The sequence below is a fragment of the Trachemys scripta genome, chromosome 10 (genome assembly GCF_013100865.1).
Source record: "Trachemys scripta elegans isolate TJP31775 chromosome 10, CAS_Tse_1.0, whole genome shotgun sequence".
NCBI lineage: Eukaryota > Metazoa > Chordata > Testudines > Emydidae > Trachemys > Trachemys scripta.
The window spans coordinates 85,067,305-85,090,531 of NC_048307.1; the positions used below are offsets into that span (position 1 = coordinate 85,067,305).

General features: G+C 58.3%; 2 protein-coding genes across 2 annotated transcripts; one reads left to right on the forward strand and one right to left on the reverse strand.

Annotated features, from left to right (window-relative positions):
* The first annotated feature begins 753 nt into the window (after window positions 1-753).
* On the forward strand, window positions 754-18,083 carry SERINC4 (serine incorporator 4). Its single transcript, XM_034782748.1, has 12 exons — window positions 754-852; window positions 7,630-7,797; window positions 7,976-8,154; window positions 8,268-8,347; window positions 9,129-9,222; window positions 9,437-9,648; window positions 11,330-11,425; window positions 12,307-12,433; window positions 13,588-13,660; window positions 14,271-14,322; window positions 15,962-16,112; window positions 16,874-18,083. The coding sequence occupies exons 1-12, from the start codon at window positions 754-756 to the stop codon at window positions 17,088-17,090; spliced, it is 1,548 nt and encodes a 515-aa protein (XP_034638639.1). The 3' UTR covers window positions 17,091-18,083.
* Window positions 18,084-21,023: 2,940 nt separating this feature from the next.
* Window positions 21,024-22,357, reverse strand: SERF2 (small EDRK-rich factor 2; the record flags this gene model as incomplete). Its single annotated transcript, XM_034784939.1, is given in 2 exon segments — window positions 21,024-21,398; window positions 22,249-22,357. Coding segments are annotated over 2 exon segments (173 nt in total), but the record flags the coding sequence as incomplete, so codon positions are not given.
* Window positions 22,358-23,227: the final 870 nt, after the last annotated feature.

Consider the following 23,227-nt stretch of genomic DNA (forward strand, 5'->3'; position numbering starts at 1 on the left):
CGGTCAGGTGTAAGTTTTCCCTCCAGGTACTTTACTTTGCACTGATCACTGTGGCTTCGTGTGCCTGGTGCTGTCCGTTCCCCAGGCTGGAGGGGCACAGGGAGGGGAGAGCTGGCAATGTTAAGACGATTGTTGTAACTGGTTGAAATGGCGGCTGCTGACCCTGGGCTCAGGGCTGTTGGTCCTTGACCCAAGGAGCTGACTTAGTGACTATTTCTCCAGTGCTGATGTGGGACCTTCATCGGCAGCTCTCAGATGGGCAGTGTCGGGGTCCCTGTTCCATAAGGCTCAGCCAGGCACTGCACAGGGGGAGGCCAAAAGAGGCTCTGCTCTTGCTGCCTGCATTGGGCATCTCGCGTGTTCCTTTGCTCTCTTTGTACTTTCTGTAGGTGACAAAGTGCCTCCTGCGCTCCCTGCCTGGCGTGTGCCCAGCAGCTGGGGCTGTCTGTGCTGGCGGGAGCAGACTCCTTTCCAGGGATTGCTAATCTCTCTATTTCTGCTGGGTAAGAGGGTTAAAGAGATTGATTTGGTTCCCAACTTAATCACTCTTGATGGAAAGACAAGAGTCATCCAGAGATCATGCTTGGGGGCGGGTCTACCAAGCCTCAGCCAATAACAGGTTGCTGCCTAATTGGCTTCCACTGTGGATAGTTTTCCAGAAGCAGGGAGTTGGTGGGGGTATTTGCCAGTCTCCACCTGTTCTACAGGGATGTGCTGTTAGCAGGCTAGTCAGGCCCAGACACCCCAGGACTGATGACCAGGAGGCTGGAGCAGCACATCCGGCATCTCCACTGGGGAGCTGGTGGCTTCAGGCCTGCAGAGGGGATGGTGGCTAGCTGCTGTAAGGCCCAGGTAAGCCGGAGTGTGGCCCCCTTCCAGGAGCCACAAGGAACACCCTGCTGGTATTTACAGGGATTGTCTCTGAACCACCCCAGGGATCACTGCCCTCAATGAACTGCAGCCACTTCTGGGGTATGATGTGGCAACTGTTTTAACAGCCATGCAGCAACACTGCCTAACCAAATGGGGTGCTGGCCTGGATGCCATGTGATAGGTACCACTGGGCAGGGGCAAAACATCCTGGCTTATTCAAAACTCAGCACCCTCCCACCCCATGCTGGGGCACGGCTCAGTGCTGGCTCCCAAGGCAGATCACCTGTGTGCTCTCTGCAACATCTGGGTTTGTCCCATTCCAACCCTGCTCTGCTCCCAAGATGGCGTGGCTGTGCTCGGAGGTGCGGCTGGGCAGTCTGAGGTGAAAGTGCAGGCCGCTCTGGGGCGGCGAGCGAGGGACAGTCACGTGGGTCAGGCACATGGGAGCAGTGTTTGCTGTGGGGATGATCTCTCAGGAACCAGGTGGGGAGGGTCGTGCTGCCTGCTGGACACTAGCCTGGACGAGGCTGCCCACGATGGGGAGACGCGCCCCCCCCCACTTCAGGTTACACCAGATGCTCTCGAGCCTTGGGACACAAGCGTTTCCACCTCTCTAATGCCGCGCGTCTTGCTCCATTGCCGTCTGCTTCCGTCACAGCAGCATCTTTCTCAATGGTTTATGTCTCAGCTGTTCTCGTCTGGTCCATCTTCCACCAAGTGGGATCCATCAAGGGCTTGTCTAGGAATATGGTACCACATGCCTAAACCACTTCAGCCTCCTTTCTCCAGTCTGCAGCCCAGTACTTTGCAATGCAGCAGCGTTAGTTGCTTTATCTCACCGCAGGTGCTGCGTATTCTCTGCAAGCTTCTCGGGTGGGACGGGATACGGTTCCTGAGGGGCCTTCTAGCATTCGCCAGGTTTCAGATGCATGTACCCGTGCGGGTCTCGCAAGGACGGTGTGGGTCTCTGCGGGGCTCACAGTGACCGTGTGTCATTTTATCTTGGTTCTTGGGTTCTCCTTCTTTTTACGAAATATTTGCCAAACTCAAAAAAGCTCCATTTCCCTTCCCAGTTCTTGCTTCCACCTCCGTGTGGAGTTGGCCATTGGCACTGACTGTGAGCCGTGCTGTATTCTTCCGTCGATCACTCACGCCCCAGCCCTCCCCATGATGTGCGCCCCTCCCCTCCCCCTACTCTCCTGTGGTGTGTGCCTGCTTCCCTGCCCCCGCCCCAGTTTGCGCCCCCTCTCCTTCCCATGTGCTGCCACGGGAGCACACAATTCGCTCTCTCCGCCCTGAGGCGCTGGGTGCTCTGCCTGCCCCGGTGCCAGCTGATGCCTCGTGTGGTGATGCTGGCTGCCGGCACCCCAGGGCTGTTTCAGACCCAGAGCCCCAGCACATCAGGGACCTACCTGATCTCCTTTCCTGTTGGCTCTTAGGAGCCTGAGCGCCATGCCTGTGGCTAGCAAGCAGAGCTGAGAACCAATCGCCTCCTTTCCCAGATGGGACCAGTGTGTTTCCCCAAGGCGTGCCCTGTGCTGGGGGCTTTCGGGTGGGCAGCCAGCTCCAGGACTCCCTGGATGCACAGTGTGTATAGGAGGATGTGGGTGTCACAGGCAGCCAGGATGTGCTGCTGGGGATGACCATCGCTGCTGAGTGCGGGCACATGTCCCTTCCCCCGGGCGTCCTGCCCGACACCCACTCCCCACCTGTCCTGCTCCACCACCCACCCGGCCTTTCTGCTCAGAGCCATCCAGGCCAGCTACCGCGTGGACACGCCCAGTGCGATCTGCTGGGAAGGGGGCCACGTTCGGCACAAAGGGGGAGCGCTGCATGCAGCAAGAGGTGCGGGAGTTTAGTGCTCCCCAACTCTGCCGCCCGCCCTAGAGACTGATCTTCCTGTTAGTCCCTCTCGTGCATGATCAGCAGCCTGCTGCAATTGGCTCCCACGTGCTCCCAAGCCGGCTAGGTCTGGGCAGCGTTCAGGCCCCGTCTCTGGCTCTGCTCACGTGCAGACTCCCTGTCTGAAACCCTTCCCTGGGATGTGAGCCTCTGCAGTGACCACGACCAGTGCGGAGCCTTCCCACTGCGGGTGCCTGGCCCCTAGGTTCACTCTTGGGGGACCCCTGGCAGGTCAGTCAGGAATGCAGGCTTTGCACAGGAACTTCTCACATACACACACACACACACACACACACCGTACTGTGAGACGGGGAATGGCCGAGCTCTGCAAAACAGTAAGTGACTCACCACAGTGCCTCCTGAGAGCGTGGGCCCTCCTGCCCTCTCTCCTCCAGCTGGGCCCCCTCCTTCGGGCACTGGAGAGCACCAACCTGTAGTCTCTTCTGTTCAGTTCCTGCTTCCAGCCAGCTACCTGCTGGGCAGAACCGTTAGACGTCCACGGCTCTGTGGTAGCAGCCCCCGACTCCACCAGTGCAGGGATACTTCGTGGTGGTGCCCTTGATGGCCCTGTTTCAGATGCTGCTTGTGTCACTTTGTGCCCCTGTCTGTCCCTCTGTGTGCACCGGTTGTCTCTTGTCTTGTGCTCCAGTTGTAGCTCTGTGGGGCAGGGCTGTCTCTTGGCCTACTATGCTCCGGTTGTAGCTCTGTGTGCACCGGTTGTCTCTTGGCTTGTGCTCTGGTTGTAGCTCTGTGTGCACCGGTTGTCTCTTGGCTTGTGCTCCGGTTGTAGCTCTGTGGGGCAGGGCTGTCTCTTGGCTTGTGCTCCGGTTGTAGCTCTGTGTGCACCGGTTGTCTGTTGGCTTGTGCTCCGGTTGTAGCTCTGTGGGGCAGGGCTGTCTCTTGTCTGTACAGTGCCTGACACCCTGAGGCCCTGGGCACTGCAGCACAGAGCAATGGTAAGAGCCCCGGCAGTGTGGAGGGCAAGGCTGTGGCTTACTTCACCATTTCACTCCGGCCCAGCATGGACACGGCTGGTTTGAGTTTGGCTGAGGAGCTGGGCCGGGCTGTCAGCCCCCTGCACAGATGCCAAGTGACTGTCCCAGGGTCACACTGGGAATCTGTGGCAGAGCCTGGAACTGAACCCGGGTCTCCCTAGTCTGAGGCTAGCACCTGAACCACTGGACCATCCTCCGTCACCCCACAATCCTCCTTGGAGACCCACCTTCCCAGGAGACAGCTCCCCATTCTGCAGGCACAGCTGGAAGTCCTCCCTGGACACGTTCTCTTGTATTTGGCTGGATTAAGATGTACTTAGTTTGAATGGGCCCAGGTAACCAAGTGATCCGGATGGCTCTGTAGGACGGCTCTATCCTCACCGTTAGTTACCACTCCACCAATTCTTGTTCATCCGCAGATGTGATCAGCAGGGATTTTATATTTACGTCCAGGTCACTGATCAAAATGTGGAGCAGCATTAGGCCTAGAACTGACTCCTGTGGAGTCTCCATAAAAACTCCCTGTTGAGCGACGAGTCCGTTTTGAGATCCGGCAGTTAGCCAGTTCTTAATCCACGTAACACGTGATTGATTACTATTGTATAGAGCGAGTTATTTAATCAGAATACCATGCAGTATGAAATGCCTTACTAAAGTCTAAGTACATTACATCACCATAGTTACCTTTATCAACAAAATGTAATCTTTTCAAAGAAAGAAATCAGGTTTGTTGGACATGACCAGTTTTCCACAAAACCATGTTGACTGACATTAATTATATTTCTATACTTTGAATCCCATATCCGCGTTTCCATTATTTTCCCTAGGATTGATGTCAAGCTAATTGGCCGTTAGTTATCCAGGTTATCCCATTTGCCCCTTTTGAATATTGTCACCACATGACATTAGCACTCTTCCAATCTTCTGGAATTTCCCCGGTATTCCAAGATTTATTAAACATTAACATCAGCAGGCCAGAGATCTCCTCAGCCACCTCTTTTAGGACTCTTGGGGGTAAGTTCTCTTGGCCTGATAACTTCTACCAGGTATAAATATTTTAAGTTATTTGACATCCTCATTTACTTACAAATGGACTAGAAAATACTTAATCATCTTCACATGATATGAATATGTCATTCCGCTTCTTTCCAAATACAGAACAGAAATATGTATTGAACACTTCTGCCTCTGCAGTATCATTAACAAATTTTACCATCTCGGTCTAGTCATGGGCCTATGCCATTATTTGGATTTTACTTCTTCTGATATAGTTAAAAAAACCTAGTTGTCTTTAGCCTGCCAGACATGGATTTTTTTCCCCATGATGTCTTCATCTTCCTTTTACGAATTTTCTACACTTAATTTATTTTAGTTTATATTGATTGCTATTTACTTCCCATTTTTCCATTTGTTACATTTTGCTTTGTTTCTAATTGCTGCCTTCACTTCCCCTCTGAACCAGGATGGGTTTTTAACCAACGTTGTCCTCTTTCTCTATTGTCTTTTCGGCCATGTAATAAACTCTCTTTTAAAGAGCTCTCTATGTTCATTCACATTGTTCAGTCTAAATTTTGCCTCTCAATTAATTTCACTTATAATGTTCTTCGGCTTGGGGAAATTAGCCCCTTTAAAGCACCAAGTGTGTATATATATTTGAGTACATTCAATATATAACACCAGTTGGGGCTGTGCTCCGTTTGGCCATATTGAATGTACTCAAATTATGATCACGGGTCCCTAGGCAACCACCAGCTTCCAGTCCAGTGATTAATTAATCTGTATCCAAGAGGTCCAAATTAGGGTTGATCCACATTGGCTGCAATACCGTTTGTGTTATAAATGATGGAGGATGACTTTCTAAAAACTCCAATGATGTTTTACTAGTGGCTGCCTGAGACCTCTGCATGTCTCCCTGCCGTAAGAGAGCATTTATTTCCCCACATTACAGACAGGTGCTTAAGGAGCAGCCGGGTCTCTGGTTTGATCCAATGGTCTGTAACAGATGCCCACCAGTCTCCCCAGCTGGGCTTTATTAGTGAGCACATTGATCCATATGCATTTGAGATGCCGTGGTCGGAGTGGTCAGTAAATCTGAACAGCAAATGGTGTTTGAGACAGAGTGCCCCCCTCCTCCCCCCAGTTACCCACTCTTGCCTCCCTGAGCAGGTCAGAACCAGTGACTTGAATGTTCCAGTCCTGCAGACATCCCACCGGGTTTCAGTGAGTCCCAGGCATGCACACGCTGCGTCGCAGAGCTGCCCCAGCCGTCTGGAGGGCGGATCCTGCTCGCCACAGGCCCGTCAGAGGCGCTTCAGCAAAGACCAACTAGCAGCAGAACCGCAGCCCCGGAGCCTGGTTTGCTGCTCTGGCAGCTGGGAGAGCTCTTCCGTGTGGCCAGGCGCTCCCTGCATCCCAGTGCTGCTCCCCTCGGGGGTCCAGGAAGCCAAGGGGGTGGCCCCCTGGGGTGGGGCACAGTCTGGATCAGGGCAGGGCATAAGGCCTGATGACTAGCAAACGCATCAAAGCTCCAGGGAGGAAAAAATGGGTGCCCATGCCCTCTGCCTGGCCCACTGCATTGCAGGGGCTGGGTGCTGTAACCTCTCCCTTCCCCTCCCCAGGCCACACTGCCTGGGCCTCCTGGTGGGGTCCATGTGGCCAGCCCCAGGGGGTTCCAGCCCATTCTGCATGCCCTGTCCGTCCAGGTGAGGACATGGGGTACAGCAGGGGCTCTGGGGAGCTGAGTCCTGAGGGAATCAGGGTTTGCTGTCCATGCCCACTGTGGCCAGGGCTTGCGCTCCTGAGGGAAGTAGTTCTCGGCTGCCTGGCCTTCTCCATGGGGAGGTAGGGGGCAGGGCCTGCCCCATCTCCTGGGCTCTGCCCACCCTCCAGGAGGTGAGTCTGGAAATCCTAAGCCAATTAGCAGCCCTAATCCCTCCCAGAGCGGGGCAGCCGCCCCCTGGAAGGCCTGGGGCAGTCAATGGCAGCTGGGGAGGGAGGAAAGGGGCTGTGTTCTGCTGGAGAGGCATGGTGGGGAGCTGTCCAGGGCAGGGGGTGGATGGGCCCAGGGCAGCTCTGTCTCTCTGTCTGGCATCAGCTGGGGGCAAGGAGCTTGTGCAGGCTTGGCCCTGCCCTGCAGCGCTGCCCCCAGCCCGCCGGCAGGAACAGATGGCCAGGGCTGGCCAGAGCCTCCCAATCCCCCACTAATCCCATTGAGGAGCAGCTCAGCTCGGCTCCCCCTTCGCACTGGCCATTCAACAGGGACCCGTCCAGGAAAGACGCAGCAGCCTCAGTGCAGCCCCTTGGGCCTCTTCTGGGCCAGGACAGCCCCTTCCCACTGGGGCTGGTGCCAACATGAGACGTCCCTGAGCCTGCCTCCTTGCCATCCCCGGAGGAGCAGCTGGGGCCGGGCGCAGCCAGCCATGTCCCTCACCCAAATGCTGAGACGCAGCCACCTCTGCAGCTGCCTCGTGAACTCGCTCGTCTACCAGGTGAGCCTTGCCCCAGTCCCCCTTCCCAGGCCACTGGTGACGCCTGGCGCAGCCCCATGGCCTCCCTCGGAGACGGTCGGGCTGTGGAGCCCACTCCCACTGGGGCCGCCATCCTGTGGGGCAGGGGCCTGCTACCAGCTTGGCCCAGCTCCCCACTTGAAGGCAGTTGGAGCCGGTGAGTCCATGTCCGCACAGGGCTGCCCAATAATCCCCAGGCCCGCGGCGCAGCTCAGCGGCCTCTTGGCTCACACCGTGGTTCTGCTGCCCCCTCAGCACCGCGGCGACCCCCAGAGCCCCTGTGGCCTACACCTCGCCCTGGGCAGCCGGGACGCAGGCCCATGGGTGTGACGCCGCTGTCTTTCACCCCCCAGATCTGCTGCTGTTGCGGCCCAGCCCCCTGTGGCTTCTGCTGCTCCTGCTGCCCCAGCATTAAGGTGTCCACAGGAAGCCGCATCCTCTACACCCTCTTCCACGTCCTGGCCTCTGCGGTGTGCTGCCTCATGCTCTCCCGCACCGTCTCCGAAGCCGTCAAGGAGAACGTGAGTGGAGCCTGACTGCTGGCCCCCGTCCTGGCGTAGGTCTGCTCTGTCCAGCTCCCCGGGTATCGCCCTGGCTCTGGGCCCGGCAAAGTGAGCCCCGAGGGGCAGGTGTGGCCCTGCATTGCCCCAGGCTGTCTCGGCAGGCGGCTGATCCGTCCCTGTGATTCCCCCTCTGCAGGTGCCTTTCTACGCCCTGCTCTGCGAGCACCTCCCCGGGGGCATGGACTGTGACATCCTGGTGGGCTACTCGGCAGTCTACAGGGTCTGCTTCGGAACCGCCTGCTTCTACCTGGCTCAGGCCGTCTTCCTGATCAACGTGAGATCCAGCAGCAACTTCCGCGCCCTGCTGCACAACGGGTAAGAGACACCCGTGCCACGGGCCTGCCTCTGCGCACTGAGCTGCAGCTGGCCCCAGCGGGAAGGACGTGGGGCTGGGTCGGGGGCTCCCTGACTTCTGACCTTGATTGCAGGTTCTGGTTCCTGAAGCTGCTGATTCTGGTCGGGCTTTGTGCAGCAGCCTTCTTCATCCCTGATGACCGATTCCTGCAAGGTACCAACCAATGGACACGTACCCAGCACCACCCTGGGGCCGGTGCCGTGGGGCCTGCCCCACCAGCACAGCCAGGAGAACAGCCGCCTTCCGTTACTACTCTCCTGCGGCTGGATGGGAACCGGCGCCCCTAGAGGGGAAAGGCCCCAGGTCCCATTCCCCGCCCCCCCCTGAGCCAGCCAGTCCCCTGCCCTGGGGCCGGATGGGAGCCGGTGCCCCCTAGAGGGGAAAGGTCCCATTCCCTGCCCCTCTGAGCCAGCCAATGCCTTCCCTGGGACTGGACTGGAGTCAATACCCCCCAGAGGAGAGAGCCCCTAGGGTCACTGCTGGTCCCTGCTCCCGGGCCTGGCTTGGGGCTAGAGCCCTCAAGGCATCAGCGCAGGGAACTGGGGCCTGGCACATAGCCCCACTTCCTCCAGGTCAGCGGCTTGAGCTCACTCCCCTTTGTTCAGGAATTAGAGATGGGAAAGGCCGAGAAGCCAGCCAGAGCCGGTGCCTGGCCAGTCCCTGTTGCCGGCTCTGCACGCTGGGCAGGTGTCCTGTGTGTCCCCGACTCCTACTCGCTCTAGTGAGCTAGTCCCCCCATGAGGTTCACCTCCTGACTCAGCTGCCCAGGCCCCTCCTCCTGGCGGGGAGGGGGTGTTATCTGCACGTGGGGAGGGGCTGGGTATGTGGCATGGCTGGGTCCTGGTGGCTCTGTACGATGGGCAGGGATGGGCTCTGCCGGGGCCAGGCGTGTGTCTGACCTTGCTCCCTCTCTCACTGCTTCACCTACTGGTAGCCTGGCACTACGTGGGCATCTGTGGCGGTTTTGCCTTCATCCTCGTCCAGCTGGTGCTGATAACAGCCTTTGCCCATACCTGGAACAAGAACTGGTGAGTCCGCTCCCCCGGCGCACGGTGGGGTGTCCTGGGGCTGGGCCATGGGGGCTCTTCCCGGTACCTTTTTCTAGCTCCTCTGCAGCTGTGGTTTCTCCCGTTGCCTCTGGGAATTGGTGCCCCACAGGTGAGATGCTGTATACCTGAGCCCTCCCCACGCTGCTAAAGATTTGCACTAGCCCCTCGCTCAGCCTGTTCCCTCCCCCTGCAGGCTGCTGGGCGCGTCCCAAGACAAACGCTGGTACCTGGCCGTGCTGCTGGCCACGCTCGCATTCTACACCATCGCCTCCACTGCCGTCTCCTTCCTGTACAAGTACTACACCCACCCGGCCGGCTGCTTGCTCAACAAGGCCCTGCTCACCCTCAACGTCAGCCTGTGCGGGCTCCTGTCCTTCCTCTCCATCACGCCCTGCGTGCGGCTCCGTGAGTGCCTTGGGTGGGGTTCCTCCCCACTGAGACGCTGCTTGCCCTGGGGGCTGCCGCTCATCTTTGTAGCACCTTTCTGGGCGGGTGGTTGTAAGCAGGGCCTGGACTTTCCCACCTGCCCCCTGTCAGCCATAGCTCTGGATTGTTGTATGAGGCACACACACATATGGTGTCAGAGCAACACCATGTGTGCGCAAGTGACACTCTGTGAGTGCAGCCGTGTGTGTGTGTGTGTGTGTGTGTGTGTGCAAACAACGCCTTGTGTGCATGTGCAAGTGTCAGTGTGTGCTGTTGAAACGGATCTTTTAATGCCCACAGCTGGGCAGATGTTTACTGGTACCAGTGAAGACCCAGCTACGGTATGGTTACTGCACAGTCATCTATTTGAGAGAGAATCACACAGGCAGTTACGTTTACATGGTTACATCCTTTCCTACAAGCCTTAGGTCCCCAAGCATAAACCCTCAGTAACTGTGTTAGCTCTACACAGTATCCTGATTGACACAAACCAGGCATATCTATCACTTCTAGATGAAGACTTCTCTTCTTTCCCCTCTCAGGTACTTGGTCTGTCCCTGGAAGCAGAGTCTTGGTCACTCTGAGCCCTCTGGTTCTAGGATCTTGCAAAGGTCCCTCAAAGCGTGGTCTCAGTTACAACAACGACTTCTGTCTCAGTTTTGATCCTCTTCAGATGTTAATTGGGGAAATTAGTCTGACTCATTTACTTTGCTTAGCATTTATACCTTTTGTTCTCCAAGGAGTCACATGTCCCAGAAATCTGCCTCGTAGGCGTTTATTACTGGTATAATCTAATTAATATTTTGGAAGGGATTGCAAAGCAGACACACAGACCAGAGCTCAACCATCGTTTACCCTCTCATAAGTCATTCACTTAAGCTCTTAGCATGATGTTATCTCAAAAGGGTCATTTTTGACCCAGGTCAGCTTGCGCTAAGCCCACCGATCGCATGATTTTACGTGTTCTTTATTTTGTGAGCTAGTGTTCTGCTGGTATTCCAAAATTTGGGGTTAAAACACACACGCCCATCGAGCCGTTATTAACCATTCCAGTGCAGTTTCAGCACCTCCTGTAATTTTCCACTCCATGCTAAGAGAATCCTGCTCCCAGAATCCTCTCGCAAGTTCAGACCTGCCAAGCCGTACCAAACTCCTGCTTGCCACATTCATTCATATCAATCACAGCAATTCATCATAATTTGGCACCGTTTCAACATGTGCAGGTGTGAAGCCACATTCATGTGTACATGTGTGAACAATACCATGTGTGAGCGACACTGTGCAAGTGATAGTGTGTGAAGCCACATGTGTGCGTGCAAACTCTGGAGGGGTGGGGGGAGGTGAAGCAGTGTGTGTGCATGAGCGACCCCGTGTATGTGTGTGTGTGTGTGTGTGTGTGTGTTTGCGAATGACACCAGGTGCATGTGTGCAAGGGACTGTGTGTGAAGTTGTGCAGGTGTGACCAACGCTGTGTGTACGTGCGACTGTGTGCGAGTGAAGCCATGTGCATGTGCACACGTGCTAGCGTAGCAAGAGATGCTGTGAGGGGCTGCTGGTGTAAGGGTCAGAGCTGGGAGTGGGGAGGGCTGCTCTGGCCAGTTTGGGGCTGTAGCTGACCTCTGACCTGTGGGAAAGCAGCTGACTCTCCCTTCTCCTGCAGAACAGCCCCGCTCCGGCCTCCTGCAAGCATCTATCATCAGCTGCTACGTCATGTACCTCACCTTCTCGGCCCTGTCCAGCCGCCCACCGGAGAGAGGTCAGTGCAGCCTAGAGCTGCCAACTTTCTACCCACACAAAACCCAACACCCTTGCCCTGCCCCGCCTCTGAGGCCCCGCCCCTGCTCACTCCATCCTCTCCCCCCACATCACTCGCTCTCCCCCACCCTCACTCACTCTCATGGGGTTGGGGCAGGGGGGTTGGGTGCGGGAGGGGGTGATGGCTCCAGCTGGGGGTGCGGGCTCCAGGGAGGGGCCAGAAATGAGGAGGTCAGAATGCGGGAGGGGGCTTGGGTTTGGAGGTGTGTGAGGGCTTTGGCTAGGGGTGCAGTCTCTGGGCTGGGGATGAGGGTTTGGGGTGCAGGAGGGTGCTCTGGGCTGTGACTAAGGGGTTTGGAGGGTGGGAGGGGGATCAGGGTTGGGCCATGGGGAGCAAGGACTCCAGCTGGGGGTGTGGGCTCTGGGGTGGGGCAGGAAGACCTTTTTTCTGTCACGGGCCATTGACCCACAGAAAAAAAATCAATCGTGGGTCACTCACCTGCCCGGAGGGACGCAGAGGGGGGTGCAATGTGGGCCGGATGAAATTAACCACGGGGCCGGATCTGACCTGTGGGCCCTAGATTCCCACCCCTGCCCTACACGTAGGCGTCAGAGGGAGGATATGCCGGCTGCTTCCCGGGAGCTGCGTGGAGTGGAGGCTAGCAGGGAGTCTGCCAGCCCTGCTGCGCCACCAACCAGTCAGTCAACGGCCCGGTCAGCCAGGATCCCTTTTCAACCGGATGTTCCGGTCGAGAACTGGACACCTGGTCACCCTAGTGCAGCCCTATGCACCTGCCTCAGAAATGCAGCCGGGAGCCCAGGCAGGGATCCAGGCCTGCAGCCCCCTCACTGCCTGTCTTGCTGTCTCTCCCCACCCTGCAGTGCTGTACAAGGGGCAGAACCTCACCGTCTGCTTCCCTAGCGTCAGCAAGGATGGGCTGCAGACAGAAGACACCACAGTTGCCATCCTGGGAGCCACCATCATGTATGCCTGTGTTCTCTTGGCATGGTGCGTATGCTCATCTGCTGCTCCGGCCAGCTGCAGCTGTAGGGGCTGCCGGAGGCAGGCTGTGGGGGGTGGTTCCCACAGACCCTGGGGCTCCGTTTCCACTTCAGAGCTTCTGAAGTGTCATAGATTGTAAGGCCATAAGGCCCCACCCCCCCCCCACCATCCAGTCAGCACAGGCCAGAGGCCTCCCCAGCCATCCCTGCGCCCCGCCCCTCGCTGCCGGCTGGGCTACAGAGAGTCGCCCAGTCGGGACGGAAAGACTCCAAGTGAGGAGAATCCACCACATTCCCAGGGACCTTGTTCCTCCCTGGCGCCTTTTCTCTAGCCCGGCTTCAGCTTCCAGCCCCGGATCTTGTTCTGCCTTGGGCATTACACTAAGCAGCCCTCTGCTCTCCGAAACCTCTTCGTGTGAGGGTCCGTCCAGACCGGGAGCAAGTCACCCCGTAGCTGTCTCTTGGGCAAACGAAACCCGTTAGTGCCACTGGGGCTCTGGCTTTGCCAGACCTTCCAGGCTAACCCCGGCGATGTGAGTCAGTCCTGGAGGGGCAGTGGCCAAGCAACGGCCAGGGGCTCCACGGAGTGTGGGTGACGGCGTAGTGGTGCTGGCACCGTGCCCAGGGAGTGCTGCTGCCTCTCAAGATAGGAGACAGAACGGGGCTCCCCCGCTCGCCCCATTAACGTGCCGTGCAAACAGCTAGTGAATAGCTGTTAGCCTGGCTCTCCTGGCCTGGTTCCATTCTGCCGCCTGTTTGTTCGGAGCCAGTGGGGTACGTGCAGTGATGCTGCATGCTGGTAAGCGTAGGGTGGCCCACAGCCCCTTAGTACAAGGGACGGCCCTTAGTTCTTCCTCTCTGGACAGCAAGTTGGGGAGTTGCTGAATGCTGCAAAAAGCAGCACGAAATACCCCAGCAGACGGAGGGGATTCCTGCTTAGTATTAATGATGAGGATAACAAGGGTAATAATAGTGTTTGGACGGGGTGGCGCATCCCTGGCAGCAGCACAGCGCCCCCTGGCGGTAGGTGGGGGTGGCGCATCCCTGGCAGTAGCACAGCGCCCCCTGGCGGTAGGTGGGGGTGGCGCATCCCTGAGGGCTGAGTAGACTGTCCATGAGAATGAATTGCTGCTGATTTCTACCTCTCTGTTGCTGCTGCAGTAACGAGGCCTCCTACCTTGCTGAGATGTTTGGGCCCCTGTGGATGGTCAAAGTCTATAGCTTTGAGTTCCAAGTGAGTAGGATTCCACCTGCGCCTGTCTGGGGTCCTTGTCCCCATACCCCGTCTCGTCCCTCTCTCATCCTCACACCCATTTCAGCTTCGCGCCCTGTCTTGTCCTTGTCCCCTCCTCTCCTGCCTGTCTGCAGGATGGGCTGTCCACCCCAGGACAATCTCGTCTGAAACCCTAGGCACCTTCCTGGCAGCGGCTTGTGCCATGGCGGCTATACTGCTATTTGTAGCGTGCTAACACGCTAGGTCTACCCAAGCTGGAAGTTACGGGAGCTGGCCGTGTGCAGACATACCCACAGTGAGAGTCCCTGATCCCATGGCGTGCAGTCTGACCCCAGCTAGCCGACAGCAGGTGGGGGACACAGACAGTGCCTAGGCCAGGCCAAGGGGCTTCTGTTTTCTTTGCATGACCCACTATTAGAAATGAAATGTCCTTTTGGAGCTGAACCCCCCAGTTCTGCCTAGGAAGCAGTTCTGTCCCAGACAGCCCAGCCTCGTCCACCCTGGTCTGGTTCTGATTCCAGCCCTGTAGCAATGTAGCTCCAGCCGAGTCCCAGGGCTCTGATAACTGTTTCCGTTCCAGCTGCCACAAACCTTCTGTTTTTCTTTACAGAAACCCTCCTGTTGCTTCTGTTGTTCTGACAAGACCGGGGAAAAGCTGGAAGGTGAGTGCCTGGGCTAGGGGAGGTGGGACGGGCCTGGGGAAGGTGCCCTTAAGGAGCATGGCCTGGAGTAGGGGCATGGCTCCTGAGGAAGCATGGCTTTTGGGAGGTGGGCCCTTGGGATGCAGGCCCTGGGGTGTAATCTAGGAGTGTGCTGTCCTCCAAAGGGTGAGTCTCAGGTATGGAAGTGTGGCCTGTAGGGGCAGGTTCTGTTGCATGGCAAGTGTCCCTATCAGCAGAGCACATGGATCACACATGTGGATGTGTCGTGGGGCTGGCCCCACTCACAGTGTGCAGCAGCAGCAGCGCTTTCCTCAAGATGGGAACAGCAGGAAAGCTCGTTACCTTGGGGGGGGGGCAAACCTGTGGACCCCCTCCCCCGCCCCAAACCTGAAGCAGCCCCTTAGTAAATAGTGAGATGGGGCCGAGCAGAAAAGGAACCTCCATCCCTGACAGAATTCCTGGGTCTGGAGTTAAGGGTGTGAGTATCCGAGGCTCCTGCACCCCACCCCATCAGCCTGGTAGCTCCCTGGGAGCAAGTGGTAGGGCTGTAGGTAACTGGCTGTGACGGTGCTGCCCGTGGCAGCCAGCTGAGGTCACTCAATCAGGGTGAACTGCAGATAAACCCCAAACACTGGTGTTATTCCAATACATAGATTTACCAACCAGCCCAAAACAGCCTCTGTAGTACCTCACTGGTTACTTGGAAGTCCAAACCACACGGTTCCCTTAAAGTGCCCAGCCTCAGGCCTCCACCCAGACACACACGTCAGATATGATGATGATTATTGAAAATTTTCTCATCATATAAAAGAAAAGGTTCTTCCGATCCCAAAGTATCAGCCACACACCCAGGTCCAATTATAACTTGGATCTTACTCAAATTACACGCTATAGCCAATCCTTATTAACTAAGCTAAAATTTATTAAAAAAGAAAAGAGAGTGCTGGTTAAAAGATCAATATACAGAAAAACTTGAATTCAATTCTTGAGGTTCAGGTACACAGCAGAGGTGAGCCTGTAGTTGCCAAAAGTCCTTTTAGAAATAGTCCATAGGTTATAGCCCAATGTCCATGTTCAGGGTGACTCCAGTCAGTGACTGGGGAAATCTCAATCCTTGTGGCTTAAGGTTTCCCCCCCTCTTGAAACCCAAAGCAGATCTGAGATGCAGCAGGATCATGTCCCAGGGTTTTTATACATTTCCAGCAGCCTTTTGGCCTGAGAAAACAATAGGCTCAACTTTCCTTCTTCTAATTAGCACAGGATTATTTATCCATTAAACAGTTCAGCTACAGGTTACCACAACCTTCAAAGAGACGTATAGACAATAATACTATTTCACTCAAGTGTCTGCCTAAATGTTACTATTCCTTCTTTGATCTTTGAATCAAAGCTGTAGCAATAGACAAGACTTGTTTGCTTACATCACAAGACCTGAGCAAACACCTCCCCTTCTACCTCTAACAATGCAGGCTGCATTTCAAAGCTCTATTCATTAACAGATCTTCCTAACCAGTCGCTAAAGTTCGTCCCTGGGTCAGGTCAGTCTGGGAGTTAATTAACTCTTTCTGGCCCTGTCACCATTCAATGAGATATTCTATCACACTCCTAACGTCACACTGGCTGCTCTCATTGGACGCAGAGCGGGTATGTCAGCAGGAGGAGGGGCCTGCAGGGGGGCAGAGGATCATCTACAATGAACATGAGCACGTTGTTTACAGCTACTCGACCTTCCACTTCGTCTTCTTCCTCGCCTCGCTCTACGTCATGATGACCCTCACCAACTGGTTCAGGTACGGCCTTGTCCTGCTGCATGGCCCCAGCCCGCCTGGCACGTCTAGCTGCCGGGCCCCGGGTCTCCAGGGCATCTACCCCCAGGGGCGGAGCAGCCTCTCCTTTCCCCAGGCTCGGCCTGCTATGGCTCCAGGCTGTGATCTCAGCAGTGCCTGGGAGGGCTCTCAGGAGCAGACAGGTGCTGCTGGAAGTGGGGTGCACTCCTCCCAAGTCCGTCCCCCCTGCTCCCGCCGCCAGGCTGCCCCCATTGGGTCCCGCCGCCAGGCTGCCCCTGCCACGTCCCCCCTGCTCCCGCCGCCAGGCTGCCCCTGCCACGTCCCCCCTGCTCCCGCCGCCAGGCTGCCCCCATTGGGTCCCGCCGCCAGGCTGCCCCTGCCACGTCCCCCCTGCTCCCGCCGCCAGGCTGCCCCATTGGGTCCCGCCGCCAGGCTGCCCCTGCCACGTCCCCCCTGCTCCCGCCGCCAGGCTGCCCCTGCCACGTCCCCCCTGCTCCCGCCGCCAGGCTGCCCCTGCTGCTGTCTGGGCTTTGTGCCTGTGGCAGCAGCCACATGCATCCTCCTGTCGCCTCTGGTCCAAGGCTTGCAGTTTGGGGGTCAACGTCCCCCTAACTACTAAAAAGTGGGCAGGCATGGCTCTCCTGGTCCCCCGGTTCTGGTGCCCATGGGCCCCCAGAGTGTGGGGGGCCAAATATTCTCTGTGCCAGGGTTAATCCGCTTTGGGCTCCCCCCTGCCTCAGTGTCTCTTCTCTCCCGCCCACCAGCTACGAGAATGCGGTCCTGGAGACGACCTTCACCCACGGCAGCTGGTCGACGTTCTGGGTGAAGGTGGCCTCGTGCTGGGCCTGCATCCTGCTGTACTTCGGGCTCCTGCTGGGCCCCCTGTGCCGCTCCGGCTTGCGCCAGCGCCGGCGGGGCAGCCCGCCCCTGCGCATACTGCGCCGCCGGCGCCCGCTCCAGCGCATCAGCGTCTCCACGTAGCCCTGCTGCTGGGACTGGACAAGGTGCTGGGCCGGGCAGCTGGCTGCAGGGCTATGGAGAGGGAGGGACCGGGGGCAGGGCCCAAGCAGCCGGTTCAGGATCAGGGGGGCAGGGCTGCCCTCCCTGCCTGCCAGCCATGACTCTGGACTGGCTCCACATACCGAAGAGCCTGCAAGCACGGCACCCACCAGCCCTGCTCTGCCTCTGCCTTGAGGATGACCCACCCCGGCTTCGTCCCACCCATGGCTGTTGGGGACTAGGAAACTGCTGAGAAATTCAAGCAGGATCCCAGATCAGGTCCAGGGCCGCCCCCAGGCAGGAACTCCCCCAGCGCCAGCGGTCCGGGGACATCGCCCCAGCATGGAGTCCCCCAACATCGTCAAGGAAGCCTACGTCGGAGAGCTGGCCTTCAGGGACCTCTCACAGAACTGGCTTGTCTCGAGCAGCATCGGCTAGTCCGACCTGCCCCGCTCTGGTCCAGCTGGGGCGGGGGCTCCTCTGGCAGAATGTCTTTCATGTGCGGCGTGTGAGGCCCAGAGCACAGGGCAGTGGCTGGGCTATCGCCATGCCCCTCACACCTCAGCTGCAGCTCCTGCTCTGTTGGCCTTGAGAGGGCATCTGTAAGGCTCTGCCCCAGCCCGCCTGCAGGTGCTGTGGCCTGGCTGCCCCCCTCCTGTGACTGTCCTGCTTCCTGGAGCCACACCAGCCTGCCCTCCAGTCATGCCGTGCAAGGCGAGCGGGACTGTAAATCACTCCTGGTGTCTGTTTCTACATAAAGCCCTGAGCTGAGCCTGTGTGGAACTGTGCGCGCATGCCTGCAGGCCCTGGCTCAGGGGCCAGCCCCCTCTGGCCCCCCAGTGCCTGCCTGGAACCAGGGACCTACCCCAGTGCCCATCCCCACCCCGCTGCTGTTTGCCTGTGGGACGCTGGAGCTCAGGCTGCAGCCACTGGGGAGGCAGGCTCAGCTCCTCTGCAGAGGGCCCTGGGGGTTGAGAAATGGGCTGGCTAGGCTGACCACAGGGCACGGGCAGTGGGAGCTGGGGCCTGTGCTGGTGAAGCTCTGTCTTGGCGCACTCCTGGTTCAGGCCTCACCCGAGCTGGCCCTCGGTGGGCCTGTGGGGTGCACAGCACTGTGGGGCTCCAGCAGGATCCTGCCCAGGTGCATTGGGAACTGATCTGCCTCCCTCCCTCCCAAGGGGTGCTTGCAGTGCCCTGGGCCCACGTGTGCTGCAGGGAGCTGCTGTAACAGCCAAGTGAGAGCAGCCTACCAGAGCAGCTCCCTGAGGACCCAACCCCAGAACAATGCAGGGAAGACACCACATGTGGGTCACAGGCTGTCCCTGGCAGCAGCGCATTGCCAGGCCTCCAGCCCCGGGCAACGCCCTAGACCTCACAAAGCCCTCGCTGAACTGCTTGATTTTGTTCTGTCTCCCCCATGTTCTGTAGCAGGCAGGAGACACAGAGGTGGTGCCCACACAGCCTGCTCCACCCCAACGGGGAGCCCTAACTTAATGCCGCTCGGCCCTTCCTGGATCCTGGGCACTGCATCAGCTCCCCTCCCATAGCAGCCAGTTGGGAATTGAGGCTGTGGGCACTGCCTTGTGTGTCATGCTCAGAGCTGGCCACAGGGGCTGGTGAACCGTTCCTGGCTCCTGGGGCAGGGGAACAGCCCCACGTACCTGCTGTCCAGCGCCAGGGTAGTGGAGGGCGGTGCTGGGTAGGCAGCCTTGTTGGGAGCAGGAGGCAGCCTGGTCCCAGCTGGTGGCTCTGCTAAGCCAGAACTCATAGTCGGTCTCCAGGTTCTGGTGCAGGAAGAGAACTGCCGAGGGAGAGCAAGCGCAGGGGGCTTCCAGACCCTCTCTGACCCCCAGGCAAGGGCGCCAGTGTGTGTGTGGGGGACTATTCGTGCTCCAGCACAGCCTGATAAAGGGCCCCGGAGAAAAGGCACAGTACTGGGGGAGGGGTGGGGTGCCAGGGCTGGGGCTGGCCCTGGAGGGGGAGGAGGAGGAGGCAGGGTGCTGGAGAAGGGCTCGGTGATAACTTGTAGGGTTAGTTGCTCAATCACACTTTGGTCCATTATGAAATACACGTAAGAGCTCAAATAACCAGTGTCAGTCAGATTGACGGCCCTAGGCCTGTAGTAGCTAATACGGGGAAGAGGTTCTGTGCCATCCCAGTCACCAGGAAGCCAGAGTGAGCAGTGTTCTTACATTCTCCTTAGCAGGTGAGCTCCGCGCACCTCCCGGAAGCGGCCAGCATGTCCCTGCGCCCCCTAGGCACAGAGGCGGCCAGGGAAGCTCCAAGCGCTGGCTCCGCAGCTCCCCTTGGCTGGTGCCTCCGCCTAGGGGCTGGATATGCTGGCCGCTCCCGGGAGCAGCACGGAGCCATGGCGGGCAGGGAGCCTGCCTTACCCCACTATGCCGCCAACTGGGAGTCGCCTGAGGTAAGTGCCGCCCAGCTGGAGCCTACACCCTGAACCCCCTGCCCCAGGTCAGAACCCCACCCTGCACCCACACTCCCTCCCAGAGCCCGCACTCTGCCCACACCCAACCCCCTGCCCTGAGCCCCTTCCTGCACCCCAAACCCCTCATCCAGGGCCCCACCCCAGAGCCCACATCCCCAGCTGGAGCTCTCATCCCCTCCCATACTCCAAACCCCTCGGCCCCAGCCCAGAGCCCCCCTCCTGCATCCTGAACCTCTCATTTCTGGACCCCACACTGCCTCCTGCACCAGCCCAGTGAAAGTGAGTGGGGGGGGGAAGAGGATGGGGGGGCTGGAAAGAGGGGAGGTGGGGTGGGGCAAGGGTGTTTCAGTTTTGTGCCATTAGAAAGTTGGTAACCATAGCCTGGAGGCTTGGCCGGGTGGGTGGGGACCCCACTAGCCCTTGGCCTGGCTGGAGCTCAGCATAGGCACGGAGCTCCTGGGGCCCGGGGCAGACTCCAGACCCTCCAGGGCAGCTGCGGTACCTGAGGCCGGGGCTGGGGGTGGGACTAGGACTAGGGGGTGGGGTAGGGTGGGGATCCTGAAGGTGGCCCCACCCCGGCAGAGGGAGGATGGACCCTGTGTGGTAGATGGGCCCTTACCCCCCTTGGCATATCTTAGCAGCTACTTTGCCTTACAGCACAGGGGAGGAGAAAAATGGGCATCAGGCTTGTTCTGGCCTCTCCTGGGGCCTAGGCCGTCTTTAACAATAAATTATTTTGGTAATCTCCCTCTGGCTGGGTGGAGACTGTCCCCTCCCCCTGTAAGTTAGGGGGGGCTCTCAGCTCACCCAACCATAGGCCGCCTTCCTGGGCCTACACCCGGCCCCCCTGCCTTTGAGTGCTTGGGGCAGTAGGACCTAAACTGCTGCTTCCCTGCTCATGCCTGACCTGGGCTGTGGTGCCACCTCCTCCATGAGCACCTAGCACCAGCCAGCTTGCTCCACCCCCACGGGCTGGGGTCAGCCTGGCCTAGGGTCCATGCCCAGGGAAGCAGCCAGCAAGAGGAAAGGAGGTCTGAGCCTGCTGCCTCTCAGACACATACCCCTCCCCCCACCCCCAAAAATATATATATACACACATCAAGCCTGCTCTGCACCCTCTCCCCGGCTCCACCACTGCCTCCCCCATTTCTCTGGGCTGGGACCCAGCTTTGGGGGAGGGGGAGGAGAGAGTGGGGTCAGTCTCTGGCACTGCCAGTACATTGGCCTTTAAGGATGTAGCCTGTGGCTTCCCCTGCCCTTCCTGTGATAGATTCTTCTAAGCCCTGCCTTGGGGCAAGCTAGATCCAGGGCCATGCTTTCAGCTTGGGAGGGCTCAGGCCCTCCCAGCTCCCTTGTATGAGGCAAGCAGCTCCCTACACAGCCCCTTAGGGGCAGGAGCAGGGAGGGAATGGCACTTCCATGCGGAGGCTCTGCGGGGTCACAAACACCTACAAATAATCCAGCACCCCTGAGGAATCCAAAAGCTACTTTAATACATGAAAGTGGGTCCGATGTGAATAAGAAGGGCGAGGGGCTCCTGCAGCTGCTTGGCTATGCAGCCCCAGGCCAGCCCCTCTGGGCCAACACTGGCTGCACATTGTAGAGAGTGGGGAGAACATACATCAGGTGCGGACAATCCCAGCGGGGCTACACGCTTTGCATTCTACCAGCAAGAGGGCCAGAAGGCTGTGGTGGGCTGGAGAGGCGGGCAGGGCAAGCGCAAAGGTGAAGGGCAGGATGCTGCCTCACTTCTCCTGGGTCAGACCAAGTTCCCCACACGTTATTTCGGTTGCTCCTTCTTCTCACTGGCCTGTTTCTGCTTCTGCTGCATTATCTCAGAGTCTCTATTGGGAGAAAAGGAGCCTGTTAGCTGGTGGGCCGGGAGGGAGCAGCTGTGTCTGCGAGGGGCAGGGAAAGCATCTCAGGTTTTCTGGTAGCAAAAGTAGTAGTTTCTGGAGGCAGGATTTCAGCACGAGGGAGCTACCGGCCAGAGCAGGAGTGGCAGATCCAGGGCCCCCAAACTTCAGATTCAGGATAATTGAATTTGGAAACCTTAGCTTATCTCTGGTTTTGGGGGTGTGTGTGTGTGGGGGGGAGAACAGGACACAACTAGTTGAGGGAGGTGGAGATACAACAGGGTCTTCTCAAAGCAGTAAGAAACAACACGGGACGAGGCCTCTGCTGGGGCACACAGGTGGTGGGTACATGCTGCTGGAGGACAGGGAGAGCAAGTTACTGAGCATGCCAGAGAAATCTGACTGATGAAAGAGACAGCATCCCAGAGAAGGGAAGACAGTGCAGGAGGGAGGAGAAATGAGAAAAGGGGGAGGCAGGACACTCATTCATTGTTATTTCAGAGAAAGCTGAATGGCAGGATGTTCTGCCCAGGGCCCAGCTCTATACACACTGCAGGTGAGAATGCTGGACTGTGACCCGCCATGCTAGCCCTGGTTCCTAGCAGAGGACGGTACTTCCATGGCTAGACCATGGACTGACACAGCATGCAGGGGCCCAGGGCCCTTTGAGCATGAACCTCTCTTAGAAGGGAGCCAAGACCCTGCTTCCTAGGAGCCCTCCAGAAGCAGCTCTGGCAGGTGGAGTTGCTGCAGGGAGCATGGGGCTGCAGCCCCAATCAGGAACCTGGGAGAAAACAAAGCCAGCCTCTTGCCTCTTCCTCTCATCATGGATAGTTACCTCTGCTTCCGGGCAGCCGCCGACAGGCCGTCATCGCGCCGCTTCCCCTTGCCCGAGTCAGTCTGCTTCTTCATGTGCTTCTGACGGGCCAGTTCACGCTGGTTACCGCCTGCAATGACACCAGCAGAAGACTGACTCGCTGCACCCTGGATGAGATAAGGCCCCAAGACCCAGCCCCATCAGACATCAGCTGCCCTCCCATCTGAGGTAGTTCTGGAAGCAAGGAGCACAAGCCTGAGATGAGAGTTACTGGGAGGTCCCCCGGTGCCAGCGCTCAGGCTGGGTTACTGGCACAGCTGTCAGTTCAGAGAAGGGTCACTTGACCACCTGTCTTGAAGAACAAACTTGTCAGTATCCAAGGGGCAGCAGCACTGCACTCTACGCGGGCAGTCCCCACGGAGCCCCAGGGAAGGGCTGTTCAGGGCGGGGCAGCTGGGTGTGTGCCTTGAAGAGCCCGGTTCATTCAACAGCCGAGGCAGCAGCCGCTGGAGCAGGTGTGCAGAGAACAGTAACTTGTGCAGGTGCGTGAAGTGCTGCACCTAGAAGCCCCACCGCGCTGTGGCACTGGCCCTGCCAGCCCACTAGCAGAGGGAGCTGGCGCTGCTTCCAACGGGCCGGGATACAAAACCAGGCTCTTTAAGCAACGTTTCAGTCAGCACAGAGAGGCTGACGCCTTGGACCCCCCCAGGCCACAGCCTCCGGCTCTCACAAGTGGGGCTGCCTACTCCCACCCCCCCGGTCCCCACATAACCCTCTGGGCTCCCCTGATCTGTGGAAACCTTCCCCCCACTCCCCACAGACAGCCCTAGGCAGCCCAGCCCCATACCCCCCTGCTCCCCACATAACCCCCTGGGCTCCCCTGATCCCCAGAAACCTCCCCCCTAGACTCCCCCCACTCCCCACAGACAGCCTTAGGCAGCCCAGCCCCACACCCCCCGCTCCCTCCATAACCCTCTGGGTTCCCCTGAAACCTCCCCCC

Bases quoted from the DNA above. Each gene is read 5' to 3' on its own strand.
- SERINC4 (XM_034782748.1), top strand. From the start codon at position 754: ATGACCAGGAGGCTGGAGCAGCACATCCGGCATCTCCACTGGGGAGCT. The intron at 8,348-9,128 runs GTACCAACCAAT...ACCTACTGGTAG, and splicing joins TGATGACCGATTCCTGCAAG to CCTGGCACTACGTGGGCATC. The intron at 9,649-11,329 runs GTGAGTGCCTTG...CTTCTCCTGCAG, and splicing joins CACGCCCTGCGTGCGGCTCC to AACAGCCCCGCTCCGGCCTC.